The 27,875-nt window shown below is 41.8% G+C and overlaps 1 protein-coding gene across 2 annotated transcripts in view; it reads left to right on the forward strand.

Annotated features, from left to right (window-relative positions):
- Positions 1-27,875, forward strand: part of LOC145395437 (uncharacterized) — a 121,685-nt gene that overhangs the window by 60,707 nt on the left and 33,103 nt on the right. Inside the window, exons 1-2 of one of the 2 annotated variants that reach the window (XM_080269037.1) lie at positions 12,128-12,285; positions 18,057-18,185. The exons of the other annotated variant lie outside the window; for it this stretch is intronic. Coding sequence (XP_080125163.1) covers positions 12,219-12,285; positions 18,057-18,185 — 196 coding nt within the window. The 5' untranslated portion in view covers positions 12,128-12,218. Of the gene's footprint in view, positions 1-12,127; positions 12,286-18,056; positions 18,186-27,875 lie in introns of those variants that run through there. 2 annotated transcript variants of the gene reach the window in all.

The raw sequence follows: 27,875 nt of genomic DNA on the forward strand, positions 1-27,875 counted from the left end.
AGTAATTTGGGTGATAATTGACGATTTTATGCCCATTTGAAATTTTAGGTCGGACCCACCTGACACTGACTCCCCTACCGGAAACTAGGGGGTGACCCACTGATGTAATGAGGCATGTTATAGGATGAGGATTTTGGTTTCATGTGGATATGACGACCTTCAAAGGTGTTATGGTGAGAAAGCAATTTTTACCTGTCCCCATTTTTTTACATTTTTGGGTCCTGCAGCCTGGGTCTTGGTCCAATTTGGCCCAAAATTCAATCAGGTGATCAGAAGGTCATAGCCAATCATCCCTGTAATTTTAGTCAAAATTGCACCATTAGTTTTCACGGAAAGTTAAGTCAGAGAGACAAACAAACAAACAGACAAACCAAGTGAAAACAATGCCCGTCCAGTTCGTTGGAGGGACAGGGACGAGTAACAAACGAACTGGTCGTCTGGCGTGGGGAAGGAAATATTTACGTATCACGAACAGAGAGAAATAAGTCTCTTCCCAGAGTTTGATGAATATATAACAGAAAAATCTAACCATTTGAAACACTCACTAGTAGGAACTGGGATTTCTTTGTGTTTCGCCAGTTGTAAATTTTTTTCAGACGGAACTGGGAAGATAGCCGTTTCTTTGAATATAAGTCTCTCTCTCTCTCTCTCTCTCTCTCTCTCTCTGGTTTAGTGTTTGGGTAGAGCCACTTAGCTCAATCTCCACAACCAGCGTGACTTTGGTCGCCATATTGAAACACCGCACTCGTCGCCACCATGGTAATGCAATGGGAACACTGTTCTTAGGATTGCTGCCTCTGTTTCCCTGCCGCTTCTGTGTATACATATGTATCACCATACAAAAATATATAGAGATTATGATTTTTTGTGCCCAGCTCTACGAATTGTCTGATCCATTTAGCCAAGAGTATAACTAAAACAACGTCATAGGTTGCTGCAGTGCACAACATAACAGAATTAAATGGAAATAATTATTGTTGTAAAGGTTACAATTTCTCTTTATGTCCACCTTAACGTGATGTGTTTAATTATGAGAGTAAAGATAAAACTGAGGTCGATGGAAAGAGCACAATGCTGTATTTCTCCATCATGAAGTATAGAAGTTATTATACAGTACAAAATGGTCATTATCTATTAGCTATTAACAGTACTACTTACACATCTTCATATATGTAAACATACTTCCAGAATTATTACTTACTGATTTTTAAGTACAATCAACCTAGCCAGCTGCTTTATTACTTTACTACCAATAGCTTCCTCTGTGATAAATATGTTAATGTGATGTACCCTAATAATACTGTAGCACTGTGAGACCAGTTTTAGTAATTTGTGAACACGATTGACCTCAATAAAGGTGTGATGTACCCTTAATAAAGGTGTGATGTACCCTCAATAAAGATGTGATGTACCCTCAATTAAGGGATGAAGTACCCTCAATAAAGGTGTGGTGTACTCTCGATAAAGGTGTGATGTACTCTAATAATACTGTAGCAATGTGATACCAGATTTATAATTTGTGAACACGACTGACCTCAATAAAGATGTCAGACATATGGGTGTTTAAACAATCAAATATTCTCTAGACAGGCTAGTAATACTGTGTGGGATGTTGGGCAACACAGCTGTGGAAATAACCAGTGGCATTGGCTGATGTTTTAAGATTTTTTATTTACTTATTTTTTTTTGTTCTTTCGCAAAATTTGAAAGCATTTCTCAGTTTATGACAGACTTTAACTACACTCTCACTTGCCTAGAGGAGGCCTGTCCTGTCTCTCTAGCCAATAAAAGTGTTCAAATAACTAAGCCCTTTAGATGCTGACACCAGTGGTTTTTGACAAGGAAGAATCTTTCTCGGCCATTAACATGTCCAGTAATCTTACAGAATTAGCAACAGGATATATTTCTTACCTACGAAATGTAATGCCATCCCTCTTCAGTGAATTCCTGTGCCCATTTTTGCATCCGTAAGCTGCACACTGGACCATGGCACTATATTTTCCGGACTCATCGGCTAATTTCAAAAAGCGCGGCGTCAGGCGGGGTGCAACATGGCTGCCACTACACCAGCGTCGCCCTGGCGGCGGACACACAAACTAGGCGGTGCATCCCATGAGAAAGCCCCTCCATATTACAGACCTCAGTGAGTGAAAAATACATAGACAGTCCTGTATTAAGAACAGATTTACATACAACATAAGTATAGAAATAAATAAATAATTAAATAAATAAATAAACAGCGTTCACAAATACAGCCCATGAACTTTTGGATATGGCATAATAATTACATCTTTTTTTTTATTTTAATCAGAATGTGACGCCCTTATGATTGTAAGTTCCAAACAGTTTATTAATTTGTAGATTCCTTTACATGTTTACTTGTTGTTTTATGTAATTTATTATTATTATTATTATTATTATTGTTATTATTATTATTATTATTCACTACCACTGTGCCACAGAGGCTCCTTATATATATATATATATATATATATATATATATATATATATATATATATATATATATATATATAGAGAGAGAGAGAGAGAGAGAGAGAGAGAGAGAGAGATACTCGAGTATATGATAGGAAGATAGATAGATAGATATAGACAGATAGATAAATAGAGAGATAGAAGGATAACAGTAGCGGATCGCGGATTTAGGAAAGGGCGGGGGAGCTGTTTGTCAATGTAAGGGATGCCGAGCACCGAAGGCAAGAGGCAATCAACCAGGGGGTCTGGGGTGAGCGGTACTATATTATTATTATAATTATCTATCTATCTATCTATCTATAGCCCGACGCCCTAATCCCGCAAAGGGTGGCCGCAGACAAAACGCCTCCAAGTCACTCTGTCACCCACCATTTGACTCCCCTCCCCCCAACTCAACCCCCCCTCCCTCATATACCTCTCAACTCCATCCCTCCACCTCATCCTCGGTCTACCCCTCCCTCTCCCCCCCTCCACCTCACCTACATACACCCTCTTAGTCAGTCTTTCATTCTTCATCCTCTCCACATGTCCAAACCACCTCAGTGTATTTCTCCTAATCTTTTCAACCACATCCACATCTACCCCACAACGTTCCTTCACTTCTTCATTCGTCAACCTGTCCCTCCATGTCACTCCACATGCTTCTCTCAAGTAACTCATTTCCACTGCTCTCACTCTTGACTTGTTCCCCTCTTGCAAGGTCCACGCCTCGCTTCCATACGTCAGGGTAGGGATCACAATACCATCATGCAGTGACTTCTTAACTTCCATACTCACCTCCCTATTTCTCATCACTGCTTTCAGTGTGCCAACAACCTTCCTTCCCTGCTGTACCCTTTCACGTACTTCATCCCCCAAAGTTCCATCCTTACTCATCACACTACCCAAGTACTTGAATGCACTCACATTCTCCATATCCTCACCATCCAACCTCACTGCACACTCTGTGACTTCATTCCTCTCATACACCATAACTTTACTTTTGTTTACATTAACTTTCAGCTTCCTTCTCCTACACACTGTCCCAAATTCATTCACCAAACCTTGCAACTCCCATTCATCTTCACTCAACAATACTGTATCATCAGCAAACAGCAACACCGGCAGCTTCCAAATCTCACCCTCATTCATTAGGGCCACCCCCACATCCACTGCCCTACCTTGTACCTCCTTTACGACCCCATCCATATATATATTAAACAGCCATGGAGACATTACACACCCCTGTTTCAGTCCCACATTGAGATCAAAGAACTCACTCAGCTCACCATCCACTCGCACCGTAGCCCTAGCTCCCTCGTACATACTCTTCACAGCACTCAACAATTTCCCCTCCACTCCATATATTCTTAATACCTTCCACATACCTTTCCTATCTATTCTGTCATAAGCTTTCTCCAAGTCCATGAAGGCAGCGTACACTTTCCTTCCCTTCTCTAGATACTTCTCCACTAAACATCTTAGAACAAATATCTGATCTACACACCCTTTTCCCTTCCTAAATCCCCCTTGTTCTTCTCCAACTAGCTCCTCTGTTATATGCCTAACCCTATCAATGAGTATTCTACCATATATTTTACCAGTCACACTAAGAAGGCAAATACCCCTATGGTTACCACATACTTCTCTCTCCCCTTTTCCTTTGTACAGAGGAACAATTATACCTGATTTCCAGTCCTCTGGAACCCTTCCCTCTTCCCAAGCCAATCTACACAAGTTCCATATCCACTCCACAACAATCTCACCCCCATACCTAAGCATTTCACCACACACTCCATCAATTCCTGGGGCCTTTCCCAGCTTAATCTTCTTCATCGCTTCCACTACTTCCGACCTTCTGATCTCTTCCTCCCTCCTCTCATCTCTTCTTCTCCCAGCCATTCCCCAACCACTTATACTCACACTGCTCTCACTCTCTACATTCAACAAATCCTCAAAGTGCTCCTTCCATCTCCTCAATTTCTCTCTCTTCTCCACCAACAATCTATTATTCCTATCTTTCACTCCCCTACTATTTCCCCTTTCACACTGCCTTACTTTCTTTACCTCCTTCCAAAACAATTTCTTACTCTCCCTCCATTTCACACTCAAATTCCTCCCAAACCCAAACTCTTCATCCACTTTCTTCTTACTCTCCTTCACCAGTCTCTTAACCTCCTTTCTCCTGCTCACATATACCTCTCTCTTCTCTCTCTCATCTTCTCCCCTACCTCTACTCGCCAACCATTCACCATATGCCTTCTTCTTTTGTTCCACAGCTCGTTTCACCTCATCATTCCACCATGCTGTCCCTTGCACACCCTTGCATCTCCTCCTCACTCCACAAACCGCCTCACACGCTGCACTTATCTCTTCCGTGAATATCTTACATACGTCTTCCACCCCTTCCATCTGCTCTAGCTCATACCTTCCCAATCTTTCTTCCACTATGCTCTTATACTCTGTCCTCTTCTCACTATCTTGCAATTTCTCCACTCTTCTCACAGGAGCTGCTTCCTCCTGTCTTCCCCTTCGCCTCCTCAACCACTTTCTTTGCAGCTCTACCTTGGCCATCACTAAGTGATGGTCCGAGACTCCATTCCCCCACCCTCTCCACACCCTTGCATCCAACACTTGTCTTCTCATTCGCTCATCCATTATAATTATCACTATTATTATTATTATAATTATTATTATTATTATTATTATTATTATTTCTAGTTTTATTATTATTTTGGTTTTTTATTTTTACTGATTGATATTTGATAATAATCAGCTCTTAGGGTCGCCACTCATAGCTGAAGGGGAGCGGCCGCCCCTCACCTCCCCCCCCCCCTGGATCCGCCACTGAAGGATAATATTATATATATTTGGAGGCGATATGACCAAAGGCAGACCGGCCTGGGGTTACAGTAGGTGCCCTCAGTTCTACTGATTCCTCTTCATCTCCCATGTCAATAGGGGCATTGCGGCTCAGTGGGTGAGACCGCCCTGACCATGGTGGCTCAGTGGGTGAGACCGCCCTGACCATGGTGGCTCAGTGGGTGAGACCGCCCTGACCATGGTGGCTCAGTGGGTGAGACCGCCCTGACCATGGTGGCTCAGTGGGTGAGACCGCCCTGACCATGGTGGCTCAGTGGGTGAGACCGCCCTGACCATGGTGGCTCAGTGGGTCAGACCGCCCTGACCATGGTGGCTCAGTGGGTCAGACCGCCCTGACCATGGTGGCTCAGTGGGTCAGACCGCCCTGACCATGGTGGCTCAGTGGGTCAGACCGCCCTGACCGAAGGGTGGGATGTTGGAGTCCACCCAGGGGTCACTGGTGGACATCAGGAAGGACATCCGGTCTTTAAGTACTACACGCTTCTAAACCAAAGTCCTCTACCAAGGGGCAACGCCTTAGCCCTTACCGAAAAAAGGGCACACGGCGTAAAACTATATATATATATATATATATATATATATATATATATATATATATATATATATATATATATATATATATATATATATATATATATGAGCTGAATGACAGACTAACAAAAGTGCTAAGAGAGTCAGCAGAGGTAGTAGGAAAACCTAATACAACCAAAGCCAAGAAGTATTCAGAAAAGACACTCGAGCTTATGAAAAAACGAAAGGAAATGATGGTAAAGACAAAGCAAGACGAAATAGAACGAGCAGAATTAAATAAGCTTATCAACAAAAGATAAAAAGAAGAAAATGGAAAGAGAAACATGGATCAGATCAAAGAAACCATCAAAAATGGAAAAAGTCTGAAACAGGTCCGAAGCAAAATGGGACTAGGAAAGCAACAAATGACATCACTGAAAGAAAAAAAACAGTGAAATCATTAAATGCAGAGCTAAGATGGTGAAGAGAGTTGAAGAATTTTACAAAGAACTGTATACATCAAAGACAGTAGTACCAATAGCTAACTTTTCAGTTGACACAAGTGAAATACCTGAGGTAACACCAGACGAAGTAAATATTTGTCTTAAAAATATGAAAAGAGGGAAGGCTCCGGGAGAAGATGGAATAGTAACAGATTTACTGTTGGATGCAGGAGTAGTTCAAAATAGGCTTGGTCACTTAATTACCCACTGTATAAAACAAGAAAATTACCAAAACATGGTGCAATGCAATAGTTATTTTACAAAAAAGGTGACTAAAACGATCTTAGTAACTATCGACCCATTAGCTTATTATCAGTCATTTACAAACTCTTCACTAAAGTCCTTACGAACAGAATAACAAAAATTTTGGAGGAAAACCAACCTCGTGAACAGGCAGGATTCCGAAGCGGGTATTCGACCATTGATCATCTACATACAATGAACCAGCTAATTGAGGAAACTATAGAATATAATAAACCACTTTGCTTAGGTTTTGTTGATTACGAAAAGGCTTTTGATTCAGTGGAGCACATAGCAATTATAAATTCATTGCGAGATCAAGGAGTGAATCAGAACATTGTAAACCTGCTCGAAAACATATATAAAGAGGGAACTGCTACAGTTAAATTACATAAGGACTCGGAAAAAATTAAGATTGAGAAAGGCGTGCGTCAGGGAGATACAATTTCACCAAAATTATATACAGCATGCCTAGAAAGCATTTTCAGAGAGCTAGACTGGGAAAACAAAGGAGTGAACATTGATGGAGAAAAGCTAAACCATTTAAGATTTGCAGATGACATTGTCCTAATCTCAGAAACAGCGGAGGCATTGCAAGAAATGTTAAATGATCTGAACAGAGAAAGTCTGAAATTAGGACTGAAGATGAACCGAAGTAAAACTAAAATAATGTATAATCCACAAACACCAAAGAGCGTCATCAGAATAAGCGATGAAATTCTTGAAGAAGTTGAGTACAACTACTTGGGACAAGTACTAAAATTAACAAAAGATCATGATAGCGAAATAAAAAGACCCATTACAATTGGCTGGAAAGCTTTCGGTAAACAAAGAGACATTATGAAAAGTAGCTTGCCAGTTTGTATGAAACGAAAAATATATACCGAATGCATAATTCCAGCTATGACGTATGGTTGTGAGACCTGGAAACTGACAAAATCATTGGAAGATAAATTAATCCGTTCTCAGAGAGCAATGGAAAGGTCAGTGTTGGGAATATCTTTAAGAGACAGGAAAAGATCAACTTGGGTGAGAGAGCAGACTGAAGTCAAAGATATTATAGAAGTTATAAAAGAACAGAAATGGAGGTGGGCAGGCCATATAGCAAGAATAAGGGATAGCCGATGGAGCAAGAGGCTGACTGACTGGACACCAAGAGAATGTAAGCGTAGTAGAAAAAGGGCAGACAGAAGATGGAGAGATGAGATGGAGAAATTTGCAGGGAAAACGTGGCAAAGATTGGCTCAGTCAAGGAATTCGTGGAAAAGGTTGGGGGAGGCCTTTGTTCAGCAGTGGACTAGTTATGGCTGATGATGATAATGATGATGATATATATACTTAGAGCCTGAAATCTGTTCCTTTTTTCCAACTGAAAGGCTGCTTTTTTTTCGTTTACAATTATTGGGCATATCTTTTTATCTTTAATCATTTCTTCTTTCATTTCTGAAGTTGAATCTGGCTGTGCAACCCACCATTATATGATCACTACCTATATTTACTTTGTTGATAACTGTGACATTTGTGATCGTGGTATTCTTATCTGCTATAATGAAGTCGATTTCATTCTTTGTTTCTCCATTTGGGCTTCCCCAGGTCCACTTTCTTCCTGTTCTTTTGTGGAAGAATGTGTTCATTATTCTCATGTTAAACATTTCAGCAAAATGTACCAGCATTTCTCCTCTTTCATTCCCACTCCAAATTTTCCCATACATGCTTTTCCATTTTTTGACTTCCCAACTTTTGGATTGAAGTCTCCCATGAGTATAGTATATGTTGTCTTTTCTTCTTCCATAATCTGGGAGATGTCATCATAGACTGTTTCTATTTCGTCATCTGGGCTTTGAGAAGTTGGTGCATATACTTGTATGACTTTCATATATATATATATATATATATATATATATATATATATATATATATATATATATATATATATATATATTTCTGAGGAGTAGACTGTAGCACCAGTCGAGCAGGGCAGTGCTCCCAAGGTGGATGGAAAGCTGATGACATGGAGAGCTGGAGCTCCCATTTCATCAGCCCTCGGGACTAGGTCCCGACCATCCCCCTTTGCTGAACTTTTTCAGTGTCTCAGTAACACAGAGAGTAGACCAGCATACTCTCCAATACAAGTTTCTCCAACTATCAACACAAAACTACATGCACAGTACACACCACACTTCCTTTTCAAAATTTTCAGAAAAAATGGCATCAAATAGCATAGCCTCGGAGTCCCCTGGGGGGGGGGACCATAAATGCCCCCACCTTCAGCCCCTCTCGCGGTGACGACTCAAGGTGCCTGGAACCACTGCCTGACTCTCTTCTTCTTCTGCAACATTCGTGGCCTTTCCTCTAACTTTCACTCTGTTGAGCACCACCTCTCCTTCTCTAAACCTCACCTTCTTTTCCTAATTGAGACTCAGCTGTCTGAGGCAACTGACAGCAAACCCTTTCCTGTATCCTCCTACTTTCTCTATACTCATTTCAAAGCCAAAGGTGGCTGTTGTGTATATATACGCAACAACTTATCTTGCTCTCGTGTTCCTGAACTCGATTCTTCTGAATTCTCTACACTCTGGCTTCGGCTTTCCTGTCATTCTCTGACTAAATACAGTATATCTGTGCTGTTTATCAAAAATTCTTTGACTATCTTACTTCTACGATGGAACACATTCTATCCATTTCTCCTTTCTCTGAAATCTCCATTCTTGGAGATATCAATGTTCACCACCACCTTTGGCTCTCCTCTCCTTTCACTGATCCACCTGGTGAACAAGCCTACACCTTTTCTATCCTTAATGACCTAGAGCAGCTTGTACAGCACCCTACCCGTATCCCTGACCGCCTTGGAGAGAGCTCCAACATACTTGATCTCTTCCTTACAACTAATCCTTCTGCTTACACTGTTAATCTTTTCTCTCCATTGGGCTCCTCTGATCACAACCTTAACACCTTAACCTGTCCTATCACTCCGGTGCGGCCTGCGGACCTTCCAAAAAAACGTCATCTCTGACACTTTGGAGCTGCAGATTGGGAGGCCCTCAGGCAGTACTTCTTTGATTTTCCCTGGAATGATTATTGCTTCCATGGCCGGGAGCCATCTGGGTGTGCCTTGTGCATTACGGAGGTTATTCTCTCGGGCATGGAAGCATACATTCCTTTCTCATATCCTTTGACTAATGCACAAAAGCCTTGGTTTACTCACGCTTGTTCTAATGCTGTCCGCAACAAGGAAAGGGCCTACAAAAGGTACTGGAGCCAACCCACCCCTGAATCACATCTTTTATACATTTCTGCCCGGAATCGTGCTAAGTCTGTTCTTTGCTTTGCAAAAAATGATTTCATCCGTACAAAATGCTCTCAACTCTCTAACTCGAACTCTTCTCGCTCCTTCTGGCACCTTGCCAAAAACCTTTCTAACAACTTTACCTCATCATCCTTCCCTCCTCTTTTCTACTCTGATGGCTCTGTAGCTATTTCTTCTGCTGATAGAGCAGATCTCTTCGCTCAGACTTTCTCCTCCGATTCCACCTTAGATGATTCCGGTGCTGTTCCTCCATCACTTCCCCCCTCTGACTTCCTCATGGCTAACATTAAAGTTTCTTCAGCTGATGTGTTTTCTGCCATTGCTGGCCTCAGTACTAATAAGGTATATGGGCCTGATGGGGGTCCCTCCTGTTGTCCTCAAGAACTGTGCTTCTGTGCTTACAACCTGCCTAGGCAAACTCTTTCGCCTTTGTCTGTCAACTTCCTTCTTGCTGGAAGTTTGCTCTCATTCAGCCAATCCCAAAGGAGGGTGACCATTCCCAACCCTGTAACTATCGTCCAATTGCTTTAACATCCTGTATCTCAAAAGTTTTTTGGTCTATTCTTAATAGAAAACTTTTAAAGCATCTTTCCTATCACAACCTTCTTTCTGATCGTCAGTACGGGTTCCGTCAGGGACGCTCCACAGGCGATCTTCTCACCTACCTTTCAGACTCCTGGTCATCCTCCTTTCGGGACTTTGGCGAAAGCTTTGCCATTGCACTTGACATCTCAAAGGGTTTCGATCGAGTCTGGCATAAATCTTTAATTTCCAAACTGCCCTCTTACGTTTCTATCCTTCTATCTGTGCCTTCATCTCTAGCTTCCTTTCTGGTCGTTCTATAGCAGCTGTTGTAGACGGCTATCGTTCTTCTCCTAGATCTATTAACAGTGGTGTTCCTCAAGGCTCTGTCCTATCACCAACTCTCTTCCTTTGATTTATCAATGACCTTCTAAGCTGTACATCTAACCCTATCCACTCATAAGCTGATGACTCCACCCTTCACCTTTCCATTCGATTCCCACAACGTCCATCTCAGCAGTTACTTCAACAGGCAAGGGATGAGGCTATGGCAAACCTAATGTCTGACTTGGCTCGGATCTCTGACTGGGATAAAAATAATCTGGTTGTTTTTAATGCATCAAAGACTTAGTTTTTGCACCTATCAACCCGACAAAATCTTCCACAGGTATACCCACTAATGTTTAATAATACTCAACTTAATCCTGCATCATCGTTGAACATGCTTGGGGTTTCATTTGCTCGGGACTTGTCTTGGAAAGATCACATTACATCTCTTTTAAAATCTGTTTCCAAAAGATTAGGTGTGCTAAGCCGACTCCGTTCCTTCTTTGCCCCTGCACAATTGTTGACTCTATACAGGGGTTTTATCCGCCCCTGTGTGGAGTACAACTCTCATGTGTGGGGAGGCTCCCCACATACAGCTCTTCCGAATAAGGTGGAGTCAAAGGCTTTCCGTCTCATTAACTCTCCCCCTCTTACTGACTCCCTTCAACCTCTGTCTCTTCACCGCAGTTGTTGCATCTTTATCTCTTTTCTATCGCTACTTCAATGGTCACTGTTCCTCTGAACTGTCTGCATGCATTCCTCCACTTCTACGACGGGCGCGTAGCACCCGTCTAGTAGCAAAATGTCACCCCTTCTCTGTCCAACTCTCTAATGCAAGAGTTAACCGTTACTCCCAGTTCTTCATTTATGCAACAGGTCAACTCTGGAACTGTCTCCCTCTGTATTTCCTGCTTCCTATGATCTCCAGTCTTTCAAACGCAGTGTGTCCAGGCATCTCGAAATGAATGAATCTTGAATTTGGCTCTGTCTTGTATTTTGTTTTTCTCTTGGAAGGAACAGTTTTGCGGGCTCATTGCCTTTGGTTCCTTCTTCCCCCCCCCATATATATATATATATATATATATATATATATATATATATATATATATATATATATATATATATATATATATATATATTTCATTTCCTCCTTTTCTTCGGCTCCACATTTCTCAATTTTACGTTGTTACATGTTTTGAAAATATTTAAATAATTATTGTGTAAGGCGGCGTGAAGGAGATTCTTTTTTTGTTAAGTAAGGCAGCCTTCATGGTGAGTGATAAAGTGAGTGGCGAGCGACGGCAACTGGTGTGGATGTGGCGTGTATGGGTGGTGTACATACAGTATACCAGGTGTTGGGATGAGGAGAGGTTAGTCATTCCCTACCACTACCACTACCACCATTGCTACTACCACCACAACCACTACCACCACAACTACTACCATTACTGGTGATGAAGGGGTTACACGGGAGCGTCCTGGCGTTGGTGGTGATGATGGGCCTTGTGTCCGCCTGCCCACGTGAGTAATAATAATAATAATAATAATAATAATAATATTAATAATAATAATTGTAATTACCAGTAAAGTTTGCATTGTGAGCGCGTGACGAGCGAGCGAACGTCATGTTCTATCAAATTCCCTGTGATATGAGGTTATAGGCAGAATCTCCGATATTAAACTGCTAGAGTTGATGCAAAAAAACCTCAGTATTATGACGGAAAATCTTATCTGATGTGGTAATTGAAACGTTCACCTATTAGAGCCGAACACTGCCTTGGAAAACTGGAGATTCCAAGGGGTTGCCACGCCTTTATGGATGAGTTTGTAGTTGACAAAAAATTTACTGACTCAAAGTATCACATGCAGAAAGAATGTCAAGTCTACTTCACATAGGAGTACAGTTATTACCCTCTGGTTAGCAGGACGGTCGGGTTTGGTCAGGCCACTTATTTCCAAACTTAACTGAGAGTAAACATGGCTTGAACGCTGCATTTACTCCTACTAAGTATTACTAGCCGCGATAGCGAAGCTTGCATTGCTTTCAATTTGTCTGTCTGTCTGTGTGTGTACCTGTAAGCACGGTAACTTCGCAGCAGCTAAAGATAGCATTGCAAAATTTTTCATGTGTGTAGTAGGGATGAAAATCTCCCACGAGATCGAATTTGGTGAATGTAAATCAGGGTTTGTGTGACTGTTTCCACAATAACATCGCAAACAATCAAGATATCACAAAGTTTTACGAATGAAAATCTAGGAGTTCGAAATTGGTGAAAGTAGGTCAGGTCAAATTTCGAACCACGTTAGATATGTATCGGCTCGCGGCTGATGTGATTCCCCTCTTTTGGGGGCCTCTAGTTATGGTTATTATTATTATTATTATTATTATTATTATTGTTGTTGTTGTTGCCTTTTTTTTGTTGTTTTTGTTGTTGCTGTTGTTATTGTTGTTGTTTTATTATTATTATTATTATTATTATAAGGGAGGCGACTAAAGGATATGTGTCAGGAGAGGTGGTTGTGCATTTGTAACTTGTATTTCCAACACAAAGATGCACATAAATATACATGGTATAGAGGGAACGGGGATCGTTTTGAACGAAGCCTGATTGATTACGTGCTCGTAGAGAAGTCGGTGATGGGAATGGTTGCTGATACGAGGGCTGTGAGAGGACGATGTGGAGGTCTGTCAGATCATATGATTGTGGTATGCAAGATCTAGCTGAGAGGAGTGAGGTGGATCAAGAGAGAGGAGTAGTCAGGGAAAAAGACAGGAAGTCGAGAAGCTGAGGATCAAAGAAGTGGCAGATGAATACATTACCAAAGAAGAGGAGGAGTTAGAATCAGTGAATTGGAATTCAATGGATCTGGACAGCTTGTGGAATGCATAGAGGGATTGCTTAGTTAGGAATGCTAAATCGGTGTATGGTACGGCAAGAGTAACAACAAAGAAGAAAGGTACGGCATGGTGGGATGATGCGATTAAGAGAGCGGTGGAGGAAAAGAGGAAGTGGCTAAAGTGGTTACAGAACAGGGGTTCAGTTGAAATAAGAACTGAATATACTGAGAGCAAGAAGCAAGTAAAGAGACTAGTGAAGAGGAAAAAGGAGGAGGTAAATGATGACCTATGAAGATAAATGAATGCAAACTACTCTGAAAATAGGAAGTTACTCTGGAAAGAGGTGCGGAAATGTAGAAGTGAGTCGGAAAGAAAATTTAATGTGATGGTGTGAAGGATGTAGGTGGTAGATTATTAACCCATGGGGATGAAGTAAGGACCAGATGGAAAGAATATTTTGAAAGCCTGATGAATGGGGATAGAGAGAGCAGAGCAGCTGTAAACATGATTGGTTTGGGGGGGGTGCAAAGAAGGAATGCAGTGCCAAGAGACGTGACACACGCACAGGTGAAGGGTGCTGTGAAGCAGCTGAAAAATAGGAAAGCCACTGGGGTTGATGAGGTGTATTGCAGAGATGCTTAAGTGTAGTGGAGAGAGTGGAATGAAGTTCTTGTTGGAGATTTGTAGGAAGGCATGGATGAGTGAAACTGTGCCAGCAGAGTGGAAAAAGGCTGTGATTGTACCCTGTACAAAAATAAAGGTGAGCGAAGTGAGTGCAAGAATTATCATGGCATAAGTTTATTGAGTGTGGTAGGGAAGATATATGGAAAAATTATTATAGAGAAAGTAAGAGAGATATTATCAGTCCTAGTGAGTGAAGAACAGGGTGGCTTTTGGAGTGGCAGAGGATGTATGGATCAAATATTTGCAGTGAGACAGATAGCAGAGAAGGCTTGTGAGAATGTCCGTCAGGTGTTTATGGCATTCATGGATCTGGAAAAAGCATACAACAAAGTGGGCAGAGAAGGATTGTGCAAAGTTTTGTGCATATATATATATATATATATATATATATATATATATATATATATATATATATATATATATATTCAGTATATATATATATTATATATATATATAAATATATATATATATATATATATATATATATATATATATATATATATATATATATATATATATATATATATATATATATATATATATATGGATGTGGTGGTGAGAGAAGTAAAACACGGGTAATGGGGAGAGGGATGACATTGGTAATGAATGGAAATGGATGGAATATCTCAAATTTGTTGTGTTGCTGGTGATGCAGTACTGCTTGCAAATACCGGACAAGAACTTGGTAGGCTAGTGCAAAGTTTTGCTGATGTCTGTGAGCGTCGTGCCTTGAGAGTAAATATAGATAAGAGTAAAATGATGGTTATTGAGAGAGAAGGTGACTCCCCGTGTGATGTTACTGTGAATGGGGACTGGAATTGATGAGAGAGTTTAAATACCTGGGTACATTGATAGAGAAGAGAGGAAAATGTGCAAAAGAATTTGAAAGTAGAGTGACACAAGAAAGAAAAGTAGCTGGTGCAATGAAGGCCTTGATAAGAAACAGGGACTTGAGTGTTGCAGCTGTACGAGGCTTTCATGAAGGTGTGTTAGTGCCAACTTTAACGTTTAGATGTGAGACTATGGTGTGGCACGAAAATGAAAAGTCAAGAGTAAGAGCAGTGGAGATGGGACTGCTGAGGAATATATGTGGAGTACAGAGGGTGGATAGGATACGAAATAATTTATTCCATGAAAGATGTGGAGTGAGGAAGCCGGTGGACACCAGAATCGAGGAGAGTGTACTGAGATGGTATGGTCATGTTAAGAAAATGGGTAACAATACTATAGAGTGGTGAAAAAGGAATATGAGCGAATTTGAAGGAGGGAGGAGGTGAGGTATGCCAAGGAGAAGGTGGAGGGATATGGTAGATGAGTGTGTGAGGAAGAGAGGTTTGGAAGTCCGTGAGGCTAGGGAACTGACAAGAGATCGAGCTGGCTGGATGAATATTGTGAGGACTGCATGATCAGGGAATTCACACCCCTTCTTAACGTGGCAGCGTCCGGATTGACTCTATCGGATACGTTTATGTGAAGCTACAAAACGTGATGAATGTTTTTGGTGTATCCGATAGAGCCAGGATTCCGGGGGCTTGAATGACGAGTGAATGGAAGCGTGGCCCATTGGAGTGGGCATATTTGGGCTGTCTGGACATGCTATTCCTCACCCCGCCCTAGGGTGGGACTGGAGGTCCGAATGATGAGGATGAGGATTATCATTATCATTATCATCATCATCATCATCATTATCATTATCATTATTATTATTATTATTATAATTATTGTTGTTGTTATTGTTATTATTATAGGTTGGGACGCTCACCATCCACTCACTCAATGTAGTGCTGCTCTCTGGTGTCTGCCCTTTCCTCCTCTTCATCTTTCTTTCCCTTCATCCTCTTCTGTCTCACTTTCCTTCATTCTTTCCTCGTCCTTCTTCCTACGGGTGACTTTACACTGCCTCTTCCGTTTTTCTTTACTTCATTCATTCCTCTTCCTTCTGCCTGTGAGTGAATCTACACTGAGTGACAAGCCAAATGGTTTCCTGTACACCATGAAACCATTTACTACGCTGGTTGGTAACCATATAACCAAATTTTGGCGCCTGGTGGTTTAGTGGGCAATGACGGCGCTTCAATCAGATTGAGCAGGTGAAGGTTTATATCCAAGGGATGGTTGAGGATTATTGGTCACGTAAGGAAATTATAAGAAGAATTGCTATCTCTAAAGGATCTTTCGGACGAATAAGAAAAATTTTAACTAACATAACTATGGATATGAGGACACGAATAAGAGTGTTGAAATGTTTTGTCTGGTCAACGCTATTATACGGGTGCGAAACGTGGAGTGTAAAGAAGAAAATGAGAGAGATTACAAGCAGTTGAGGTATGGTTTTTGAGAAGAATGATGCGAATATCATGGACAGAAAAAGTAACAAATGAAGACGTTCTGAGAAGGGCAGGAGTGGAAGAGAAATGATGAAGACTATAAGGAAAAGACAGATGGAATTTTGGGGACAAGTTATAAGAGTAAAAGAACTTGAAAATGACTGTTTACCTGGAAGAATAGGGGGAAGAAGAGCAGGAGGAAGACAATGATTAAAGTATATGGATTGTATAAGACGCGATTTACAAGAAAGAATCAGCAATGTGGAGTTAATCAGGACAGCTGAGGATAGAGGAAGGTGGCGCTCCATGGCCGCTAACGTCACATGACCGGCACCTCGGTAAAGGCAAATGTAAAATACCATTCAGGGATGAGTGAGGCTGGTCATTTTAAATGTCAGGACCAACTTGCCTAGCCCCAGGCTCCTACGCTCCTCATGGGGCAACGTAGGATTGGATGAATATGATGATAATGATGATGATGATGATGATCATGATGATGATGATTATTATTATTATTATTATCATTCATTTATTATTCATCATCCAATCCTACATTGCCCCATGAGAAGCGTAGGAGCCCGGGGCTAGCCAAGTTGGTCCTGACATTGAAGATGACGGTGACCAGCCTCACTCATCCCTAAGTGGCATTACCGGACCAATAATCCCCAGCCATCCCTTGGATATAAACCTTCACCGGGTCAATCCGATTGGAGCGGCGTAATTACACACTAAATCACCAAGCGCCAAAATTTGGTTATGTGGTTACCACCCACCTTAGTAAATGGTTTCCTGGTGTACAGGAAACCATTTGGCTTGTCACTCAGGGTAGAGTCACCCACAGGCAGAAGGAAGAGGAAGGAATGAAGGATAGAGAGAAGAGGGAGTGTAAAGTCACCCCTAGCCAGAAGGACAAGGAGAGAATGAAGGAAAGAAAGACAGAAGAGGATGGAAGGATTGGGATTTAATCCCCGAGCTAGGCAACTATGGCCATATAGCCCCGCTAGGTTACAGGAGCGCGCTACCACTCCCGGCACGGAAGTCTCGGGCGAGGCTCGAAGTTGCAATCCCCCGATTACGAGTTTGATGCTCAACCACTGAGCCACTGTGCCCCCGGATGGAAGGAAAGAAGGATGGAGGAGAGAAAAGGGCAGATACCCGAGAGAAGCACTATATCGAGTGAGTGGATGGTGAGCGCCCTCCTACCACAGATTATTATTATTATTATTATTATTATTATTATTATCATCATCATCATCATCATCATCATCATCATCATCATCATCATTATTAGCTTCTGGGTACAGTGACGGTCGGGTCAGGTCGGGCGTTGCATTTCCAAACTTAACTAAGAGTAATAACAGGTCGCTCGCTTCGCTCATTTGTTCGTACTAACACTGCCTAACTAAAGCTTTCTGTCTAACTGCGTACCATCCTCCTTTCAGTCGATGATGACCCCTTCGAGGGATTGCCCCCTGGTGCTACGTGTGTGCCGGGCTCGGACTTCAAGTTTGACTGTAACTGGTGTGGGTGTTTGCCTACAGGCATTGCAATTTGCACCTTGATTTCATGTGGTACGTACTCTCTCTCTCTCTCTCTCTCTCTCTCTCTCTGTTTTTTTTTTTTTTTTAATTGAACATTGAGAACGGACAGAAAATATATCGTAACTATACTCTTTAGTCCGTATTCCCCTAACACCTTTTCCTAAGTGATTTATTTTGTTAATTACACCTTACTGTCCTATTCTATGTTACATGAATCCTTCACTTTCGCCATACTCTTCCCTAATAATGTACAAAAGGATATTAACTACCTATACCCAAAAATAAATCGCTAAGGAAAGGCCGTTTCACACGGGAAGCAATGCTAGCTATGCTGCGGATAGGAAGCGACGTGGCTTTCAATTGCTTGTGTTGTTTTGAGTGGGGCTGTTCAGACTGGATGCGATGCTATGTCACGGTCGCGTGTGACGTCGCTTGCATAGCTTTCCTGATCGCCGCCGCCGCAGCGATGCTTCTCCACACAGCTTGCGTCACGCATGTGCACTAGAGTGCTTGAGGCGTGAGTTGCCACAGTCTGCCAGTGTGTCCTTCACACTTAGGGACTGCCTGTCCTTCACACTTAGGGACTGCCTGTCCTTCACACTTAGGGACTGCCTGTCCTTCACACTTAGGGACTGCCTGTGGTTTGTATCTTGTTTCTGGATGTCTCGTTCAGTCAGTGATAAGACTTCATTCAACTTAGTGGGAGACAGTCTAAAATAATGCCTGAATTCTTCCTTATCACCTGAAAGGGTCTTGAAAAAGGCGATGGTATTCACCCAGCTTTAATCTTTACCCATTTGTCTCATACTCATTTCTTTTTCATTTTCTTGGTAATGGCTAGGGTGAGCAATAACAGCTCCTCCTCCTCCTCCTCCCCCACATAAGACCACTCGGTACTGTTGTCCATGGCTCCAGTGATACAAATCATCGCAACATCCGCAACGTAACTCGCTGACGTCGCTTCCTGTGTACAAGTCGCATCTTAAGCATTGCCAGCGTACGACCGCAGGGCAGTTAGCACCACATCCGGTGTGAAACGACCTGAAGAGGTGTAAGGGAGCTTTGCTTTAAGCTGGCCTTAAATTGCCACCTCTACCTTAAATGTTGAGTTGTCATATTAACACTAGAGTATCATGCTAGTCACGAAGAAGTGCAATGGAAAGGATTTATTAATTTTAAACTAGAATATGCTGGTAGTCACGAAGTTCAATGGAAAGGATGTATTATATTAACACTGGAATATGATGCTAGTCACGAAGAAGTGCTATGGAAATGATGTATTATGTTAACAACTGAATATGATGTTAGTCACGAAGAAGTGCTATGGAATGGATTTTTATATTAACACTAGAATATAATGTTACTCACGAAGAAGTACTAAGGAAAGGATGTATTGTATTAACACTACAATATGATGTTTGACACAAAGAAGTGCTATGGAAAGGATGTATTATATTTACAGTATTGTACAATATAATGTTACTCACAAAGAAGTGCTATGGAAAGGATGTATTGTATTAACACTACAATATGATTACAAAGAAGTGCTATGGAAAGGATGTATTATATTAACAGTATTGTACAATATAATGTTACGAAGAAGTGCTATGGAAAGGATGTATTATATTAACAGAACTGTAGAATATAATGTTACTCACGAAGAAGTGCTATGGAAAGGATGTAGAACCGTAGCATTGTCTTTTTCAGCCATTGAGCTACGTGAAATTAGCTGCAAAAAGATGAAAATCTGTGTCAAATTAAGGTAAAAGGAGTATATGCACATAAAATCATCCCCACAAAACATTACCACACCCTCTTCCTTAATATCCCTAACACCGTTTCCTAAGCGATTTATTTTGTTTATTGCACCTTGCTGTCCTCTTCTGTTACAAAAATTTGTGCCAAGTTAGCGTTAAGGAACTATAGTAATAAATATTATTTTTCTCTTTATCTTTTCTACCTCACCCACGCCTACACGAACAGACTAAACCATCCTGCAATATTTATTCGTTTTCAACTCTCACTACCACATCCACGCCCACACCAGAAGACTGGGCCATCCTGCATTATTTATTCATATCCAACCCTTACTACCACAGCAACGCCCACACCAGCAGACTGAGCCATCCTGCATTATTTATTCATTTCCAATCCTTACTACCACAACTACGCCCGCACCAGCAGACTGAGCCATCCTGCATTATTTATTCATTTCCAACCCTTACTACCACAACCAGGCCCACACCAGCAGACTTACCAATTTATTTCTGATTCTGCTCCATTACTGTTATTCATGTGAGTTAATCATGCGATCTGTGTCAATATAAAAAGACAAAAGAATCATCATATCTATCTATCTATTCCCAGACTTCTTAATCCCGTTAGGGGTGGCCACAAACAAATCGCCTCCATGTCGCTCTTTCTCCAGCCATTTCACTGCCCTGCTCCAAAGTCACACACCCCCTCTCTCATATACCTCTCCACTCCATCCCTTCATCTCATCCTTTGCCTCCCTCTCCCTCTCCCCCCTTCCACCTCATCCACATACTCTCCTCATCAGTCTCTCACTCCCCATCCTCTCCACATGGCCAAACCACCTTAATGTGTTTCTCCTAACACATCCTATAACCTCCACATCCACACCACAATATTCCTTCACTTCCTCATTTGTCAGCCTGTCTCTCCATGTGACTCCACAGGCTCCTCTCAAATAACTCATTTCCACTGCTCTCACTCTTGACTTCTCTCCCTCCAGCAACGTCCAAGCTTCACTTCCATACGTTAGAGTTGGTATCACAATACTGTCATGTAGCAGCTTTTACACTTCCATGTTCATATCCCTGTTTCTTATCACTGCTTTCAAGGAACCAGCAACCTTTCTTCCCAGCTGCACCCTTTCAAGCACATCACCCTCTAAACTTCCATCCTTACTCATCACACTACCCAAGTACTGAAATGCATTCACATTCTCCATTTCCTCCCCATCCAATCTCACTGTACATTCACTGACTTCACCTCTCTCAAAGACCAACACTTTACTCTTCCCTACATTCACATTTAGATTCCGTTTCTTACACACTCTCCCAAACTCATTCACCAAGCCTTGCAGCTCCCCTTCATCTTCACTTCATAATACAGTATCATCTGCAATAAACAGTACAAGGAGTTTCCAAACAATACCCTCTCTCACTAGGGTGGCTCCAACATCCACTGCCCTACCTTGTATTTCTTCTATAATCCCAACCAGATACAGATTGAACAACCATGGAGATATGACACATCCCTGTTACAATCCAACCTTCAAATATAAGAATTCAATCAGTTCACCATTCACATGCACTGCACCCTTAGCACTCTCAGGGTCACTGTTTCAGGGTGTGATTTATGTGCTTGTCCCACATGGGATAGTTCCTAGTCTCAGTTGAATGAACAAAGCTGGGGCCTGATTGACTGCTGCCTACCTTAATAGCGCCAGGCAAGGCTGCTGCACCACCCCTGAACATCGACACTGTGCACTGTGCAATTTCCATGCTGTGTCCGCAGACGCCCCGTTAACTTAGCGTACTAGTACATAGTGTCATGCGTTAGTCATTTATTTGATTAGTCATGTTACTTTACTACTTTCTCTTTCAGGTTATTCATACAGGTAGCTTACAGAATATAGTACTATAGAATGTAGCTTTTCCTTTTCAGTCTTTCCTTTGAAATTTCCATATCAGTTTTTCCATGCTGCATGGTGGTTTTTCTCACTTTTTCTTGCCAGTTTTAATTGGAGTGTCTGGAAGCAGGGAGAGCCTCCTCAGATGTCCCTGTGATAGTGTTGTGCTAGTGACCTTGATAGTGTTGTGCTAGTGTGTTTTAGTGATCTGTGATAGTGTTGTGTTAGTGTGTTGTAGTGACCTGTGATAGTGCTGTGCTAGTGATCCATGATAGTGTTGTGCTAGTGTGTTGTAGTGACCCATAATGACCCGTGATAGTGCTGTGCTACTTTGTGTGAAATTGTGCATGTGGCTTCCTCTGCGGAGAGTTGTGTCCCCACTGCAGGTATTGAAAAGGAGTACCTTGAATTAAAGATGGAACTTCTCAAACTGAAGCGGGAGTTACAAATTCTCAGGCAGGAGAAGTCACAAATGAGGGAGATGTTGCAGGAGAGAGAGAAAAAGGCTGAAGGTTGGACACTTGTCCACAAGGGTGCAGCGAAGTTAACCCTTATGAAGCAAGCCGAAATTAAGACCACTAATGCCTTCGATGCACTATGGGACGAATGTGAAGGGAAGACAGAGAGGGAAGTAGAGGAGAAGGACAGTGAGAGAACTTCCCGTGCAGGTAAGTATAGTCAGTACAAGAAAGGTAAGAAAAATGTTGCCGTTGTTGGAGACTCGCAGGTGAGATACCTTAACAGGGCCATGTATACACCACTCACTAAACATGTGTGTCTTCCAGGGGCCAGGGTGGCTAATGTGATAGAGAAAATTTCAAATATCGTGAAGGATAGTGGAGACAAGCCCACTGGGTGCCTTAGGGAGAGGTGAGGAACCCCTGTAGTACTCGGTGTTTTGCCAAGGAAGCGGGCTGGGAGGGAGTGGTTGAGCAGGGCAATAGGTTTTAATTGCCACCTTGAAAGGTATTGCAGAGATAATGCAATACCTTTCATAGACAGCTGGGACCGGTTTTATGGATGGAGTGCCATATATAGTTGCGATGGGACTCAGCAGGCAGGGAGTTACTGTTTTAGCTGGAATGATAGATAGGGAGTTAGAGTTATTATTATTATTATTATTTTTTTTTTGAGGTTGAGAAGTAGATGTACAGGAAGTTACAGCAACTACACTCAGAAATCATTATTACCATGTTTGGATAGATGCATCAAGACTTGCAAAAGTAAGAACAACAGTTTAACCATTAATGAAGATACATCCACTCAGGCACCTCAGATTGAGCAGACGATGATAGAGGACAGAACAAGCGATATTAGAAGGGCGATAAGTGATAGTACAAACAATATTTATATTAGTAAAGTATAGAGTTTCCCAGTTAGTAATGAAATAAAAAACAGTAAATCCCAAGGTAGAGGCACAACTACTCGTAATAAGCTGAAAGTGTACTACAAAAACAGCTGGAGTTTACGTAATAAAATCGATGAACTGAGGGCTTTAACTTGTACCGAGAAAACAGACATTGCCATTATTGGCGAAACTTGGATGAATACAGACACTCGAGAATTTTTAGCAAAATATCAGATAAAGGGCTATAATATTTTTGTGTCATACCGTCTGGGAAGAAAGGGGGGCGAGGTAGCTATTTATGTAAATGACTCATTGAACTGTTACAATAAAGCAGACATTAAAGTAAATAGGGACACAGAAAGTGTCTGGGTTGAAATTTGTAACAATAGAGAGAAATTTGTCTTGGGAGCAATTTACAGATCTCCAAAATTAAGTAGAGCAGATAGTAAATATCTTTGGGAGGAAATTAGGAAAGCATCACAGTCCAGCTTAGTAATAATTGTAGGGGACCTTAATCTGTCAGGGATAGATTGGAGAAATCAGACAGGGGATGCAGAGTCAGAGGAATTTCTAGAGGTAGTACAGGATAATTTCCTTTATCAGTATATCAGGGAGCCCACCAGAGGTAATAATATACTAGATCTGGTTTTAGCTAATGAAGAAAATATCATTAGTAATATAGAGGTTGGTGGACGACTTGGTAATAGCGATCATGAAGAAATTAAGTTCAAATTTATTTGGGATGTCTGTTCCACTGAAAATACCTCCACCGTTCCTAATTTTCGTCTAGGAGATTTCGATGTATTAAGAGCTTATTTTAGAACGGTATTCCACAGGGAGAACAGCTATTTTAGGGAGTGCCGGGGCGGTGGGGAACCCCATGTCATAGGTGAGGGGCAGGAAACAGGTGGGAATGTGCGCCAGGTGTCAGGGGAGAGTGACGTCACAGGTGGAAGTGTAGTCCAGGTGACGAGGAATAACTCAGGTCCAGTACCAAGCAGACGTTCGACGGGTAAGAAATATAACGAGTTAGTAAAAATAATACACGAAGGCCAAGAGAGATGTATCCCTTCAAAACCGTTTAGAACGAATAATTCAGAACCAAGATGGTTAAACAACAGATTAAAATCGCTCATAGACCAAAGGAAAGGAATATATAGAAAAATAAAACATGGAGAGGAACACTTACATAACCGGTAGACGATTTTAAATAGAGAAGTAAAGAGGGAATTACGAAAAGTAAAGAGAAGTTATGAAATTAAGATTGCTAGTGAAGCGAAAGAAAACCCTAAGGGTTTTTATCAAATGTACCGTACGAAAAATAAAGATAGGATAGGACCACTCAGAACAGAATCAGGTGACAATACCAGAGAAGATAAAGAAATGTGCTCCATCCTAAATAATTATTTCATATCAGTATTCAACAAGGAAAATCTAGACCTGGTCCCTCAAGCAGCAAATATTTACGATGATAATACGAAAAATATTCTTAGTAAAATATCCATTAGTAAGGAGGACGTATTGAAAGAAATTAATAAGTTAAAACCTCAAAAATCGCCAGGTCCGGACGATATATATATGCAAGAATTATAAAAGAAACCAAAGAAGAATTATGTCAGCCACTTTTAACATTATTTAATGACTCTTTAAGTTCAGGAGAAGTTCCAGAGGCGTGGAAGACCGCAAACGTAGTGCCCATCTTTAAAAAGGGTGATAAATCAGTTACATTGAATTAACGTCCGATATGTCTAACGTCAATAGTAGGACAAATGTTAGAGTCAATTTTGGCAAATAAGATAAGAGAACACTTAGAAAGATTTAATCTTATAAACGAAAGTCAGCACGGATTCAGGCAAGGACGATCCTGCCTCACTAACTTGTTGTCATTCTACTCTGAGGTCTATGAGGCCGTAGATAGCGATAAAGCTTACAATGTTATTTATCTGGACTTCAGTAAAGCTTTTGATAGGGTCCCACACGAAAGGTTAGTTAGAAATGTTCGAGCACACGGTGTAGACGGCGATATCTTAAAATGGATAGAATCCTGGCCGAAAGGACGAAAGCAGAGAGTATTAATAAATGGAACTAAGTCAGACCGGGGAATAGTAACTAGCGGTGTACCACAGGGTTCAGTACTTGGTCCCTTATTATTCTATCTATCTATCTATTGCCAGACGCCTCAATCCCGTTTGGGGTGGCCACAAACAAATCGCCTCCAAGTCGCCCTGTCCCCCGCCATTTCACTGCCCTGCTCCCAACTCTCACACCCCCCTCTCTCATACACCTCTCCACCCCATCCCTCCATCTCATCCTCGGCCTCCCCCTCCCTCTTCCCCCCTCCACCTCACTCACATACACTCTCTTCGTCAGTCTTTCACCCTCCATCCTCTCCACATGGCCAAACCATCTCAGTGTGTTCCTCATAACGCTCCCTATCACATCCACATCCACACCACAACGTTCCTCTATATCCTCATTCGTCAGCCTGTCTCTCCATGTGACTCCACAGGCTCCTCCCAAATAACTCACTTCCACTGCTCTCACTCTTGACTTGTGTCCTTCCAACAACGTCCAAGCTTCACTTCCGTACGTTAGAATTGGTATCACAATACTGTCATGCAGTAACTTTTTCACTTCCATGCTCACTTCCCTGTTTCTTATCACTGCTTTCAAAGAACCAGCAACCTTTCTTCCCTGCTGTACCCTTTCAAGCACTTCACCCTCCAAACCTCCATCCTTACTCATCACACTACCCAAGTACTTAAACGTACTCGCATTTTCCAGTTCCTCACCATCCAACCTCGTTGTACATTCACTGACTTCACCTCTCTCAAAGACCATCACTTTACTCTTCCCTACATTCACCTTCAGATTCCGTTTCTTACACACTCTCCCAAACTCATCCACCAAGCCTTGCAGCTCCCCTTCGTCTTCACTCAACAACACAGTATCATCTGCAAACAACAGTACAGGGAGTTTCCAAACAGTATCCTCTCTCACCAGGGCCACTCCAACATCCACTACCCTACCTTGTACCTCTTTTATTACCCCATCCATGTACAGATTGAACAACCATGGAGACATGACACATCCCTGTTTCAACCCAACTTTCAAAGAGAAAAATTCACTTAGTTCACCATCCACACGCACTGCAGCCTTCGCACCATCGTACATACTCTTCACAGCATTCAACAACTTCCCATCTACTCCATATATTCTTAATACTTTCCACAATCCTTGTCTATCCACCCTGTCATATGCTTTCTCCAAATCCATGAAAGCCGCATACAAGTTCTTTCCCTTCTCTAGAAACTTTTCCACTAAAGATCTAAGAATGAATATCTGATCTACACAACCTCTTCCCTTCCTAAAGCCTCCCTGTTCTTCTCCAACTAATTTCTCTGTTCTTTCTCTAACTCTGTCAATAAGTATCCTACCATACACTTTTCCTATTATATTAAGAAGACAGATGCCCCTATGATTACCACACACTTCTTTTTCCCCTTTTCCTTTGTACAAGGGAATAATTATACCTGACTTCCAATCCTCCGGGACTCTACCTTCCTCTCAGGCTAATCTGCACATCTTCCACATCCATTCTACTACTATCTCTCCCCCATGATTCAGCATTTCACCACACACTCCATCAATTCCTGGGGCTTTCCCAGATTTAACTTTCTTCATTGCTTCCACAACTTCTATCCTACTGATTTCTTCCTGTCTTCTCACCTCCCTCCTCCCAGCCATTCCCCAGCCACTTATACTCGCATTACTTCCATCCTCTACGTTCAACAATTCCTTAAAGTGTTCTCTCCATCTGCTCACTTTTTCTCCCTTCTCCACTAGTAATCTACCATTTTTATCTTTCACTCCCCTGCTAACTTCACTTCCACCCTGTCTTACTCTTTTCACCTCTTTCCAGAACATTTTCTTACAGTCCCTCCACTTTACACTCAAATTCCTTCGAAATTCCTCATCCACTCTCTTCTTACTCTCTCTTACTAATCTTTTCACCTCTCTCTTTCTTTCTACATATAACTCTCTCTTCCGCCTCTCAACTTCTTCCACGCCCCTATTTCTGATCCATTCATTGTATGCTTTCTTCTTTTGTGCCACAGCCTGTTTCACCTCTTCAATCCACCATGCTGTTCCTTGCACCCCCCCTCCGTCTTCTCTTCCTTCCACACACCACATCACATGCTGCACATATTTCTTCTGTAAATATGCTACACACATCTTCCACGTCTCCCATCTGCTCCAATTCATATTTGCCCAATCGTTCCTCCACTTCTCTCTTATACTCTGCCTTTTTCTCATCCTCTTGTAACCTTTCCACTCTCCTTGCAACTATTCCTTCCTCTCGTCTTTCCCTTCTTCTATTTCTCTATTCTAATTGAACCTTGATTCTGGCCACCACCAAGTAGTGGTCAGAAAGTCCACTCCCCCAACCTCTATAAACTCTTGCATCCATTACACATCTTCGCATCCTTTCATCCACATACACATAATCAATCATTGCCTTCCTTTCATTCAGTTCACCACCCACCCTTCTCATCACTCGCCATGTATACCTGTGGATCATTTTATGCCTGAAGAGGGTATTGGCTATCACCAACCCCCTCCCAGCACAAATGTCCACTAATGCACTCCCATTTTCATCTATCTCAGCAGGCACACCCTACTCACCAACTATTCCATCCACCTTCGCATTCCC

The sequence above is a fragment of the Coenobita brevimanus genome, chromosome 31 (assembly GCF_032717465.1).
Source record: "Coenobita brevimanus isolate Jiangsu-jjx chromosome 31, ASM3271746v2, whole genome shotgun sequence".
Lineage (NCBI taxonomy): Eukaryota > Metazoa > Arthropoda > Malacostraca > Decapoda > Coenobitidae > Coenobita > Coenobita brevimanus.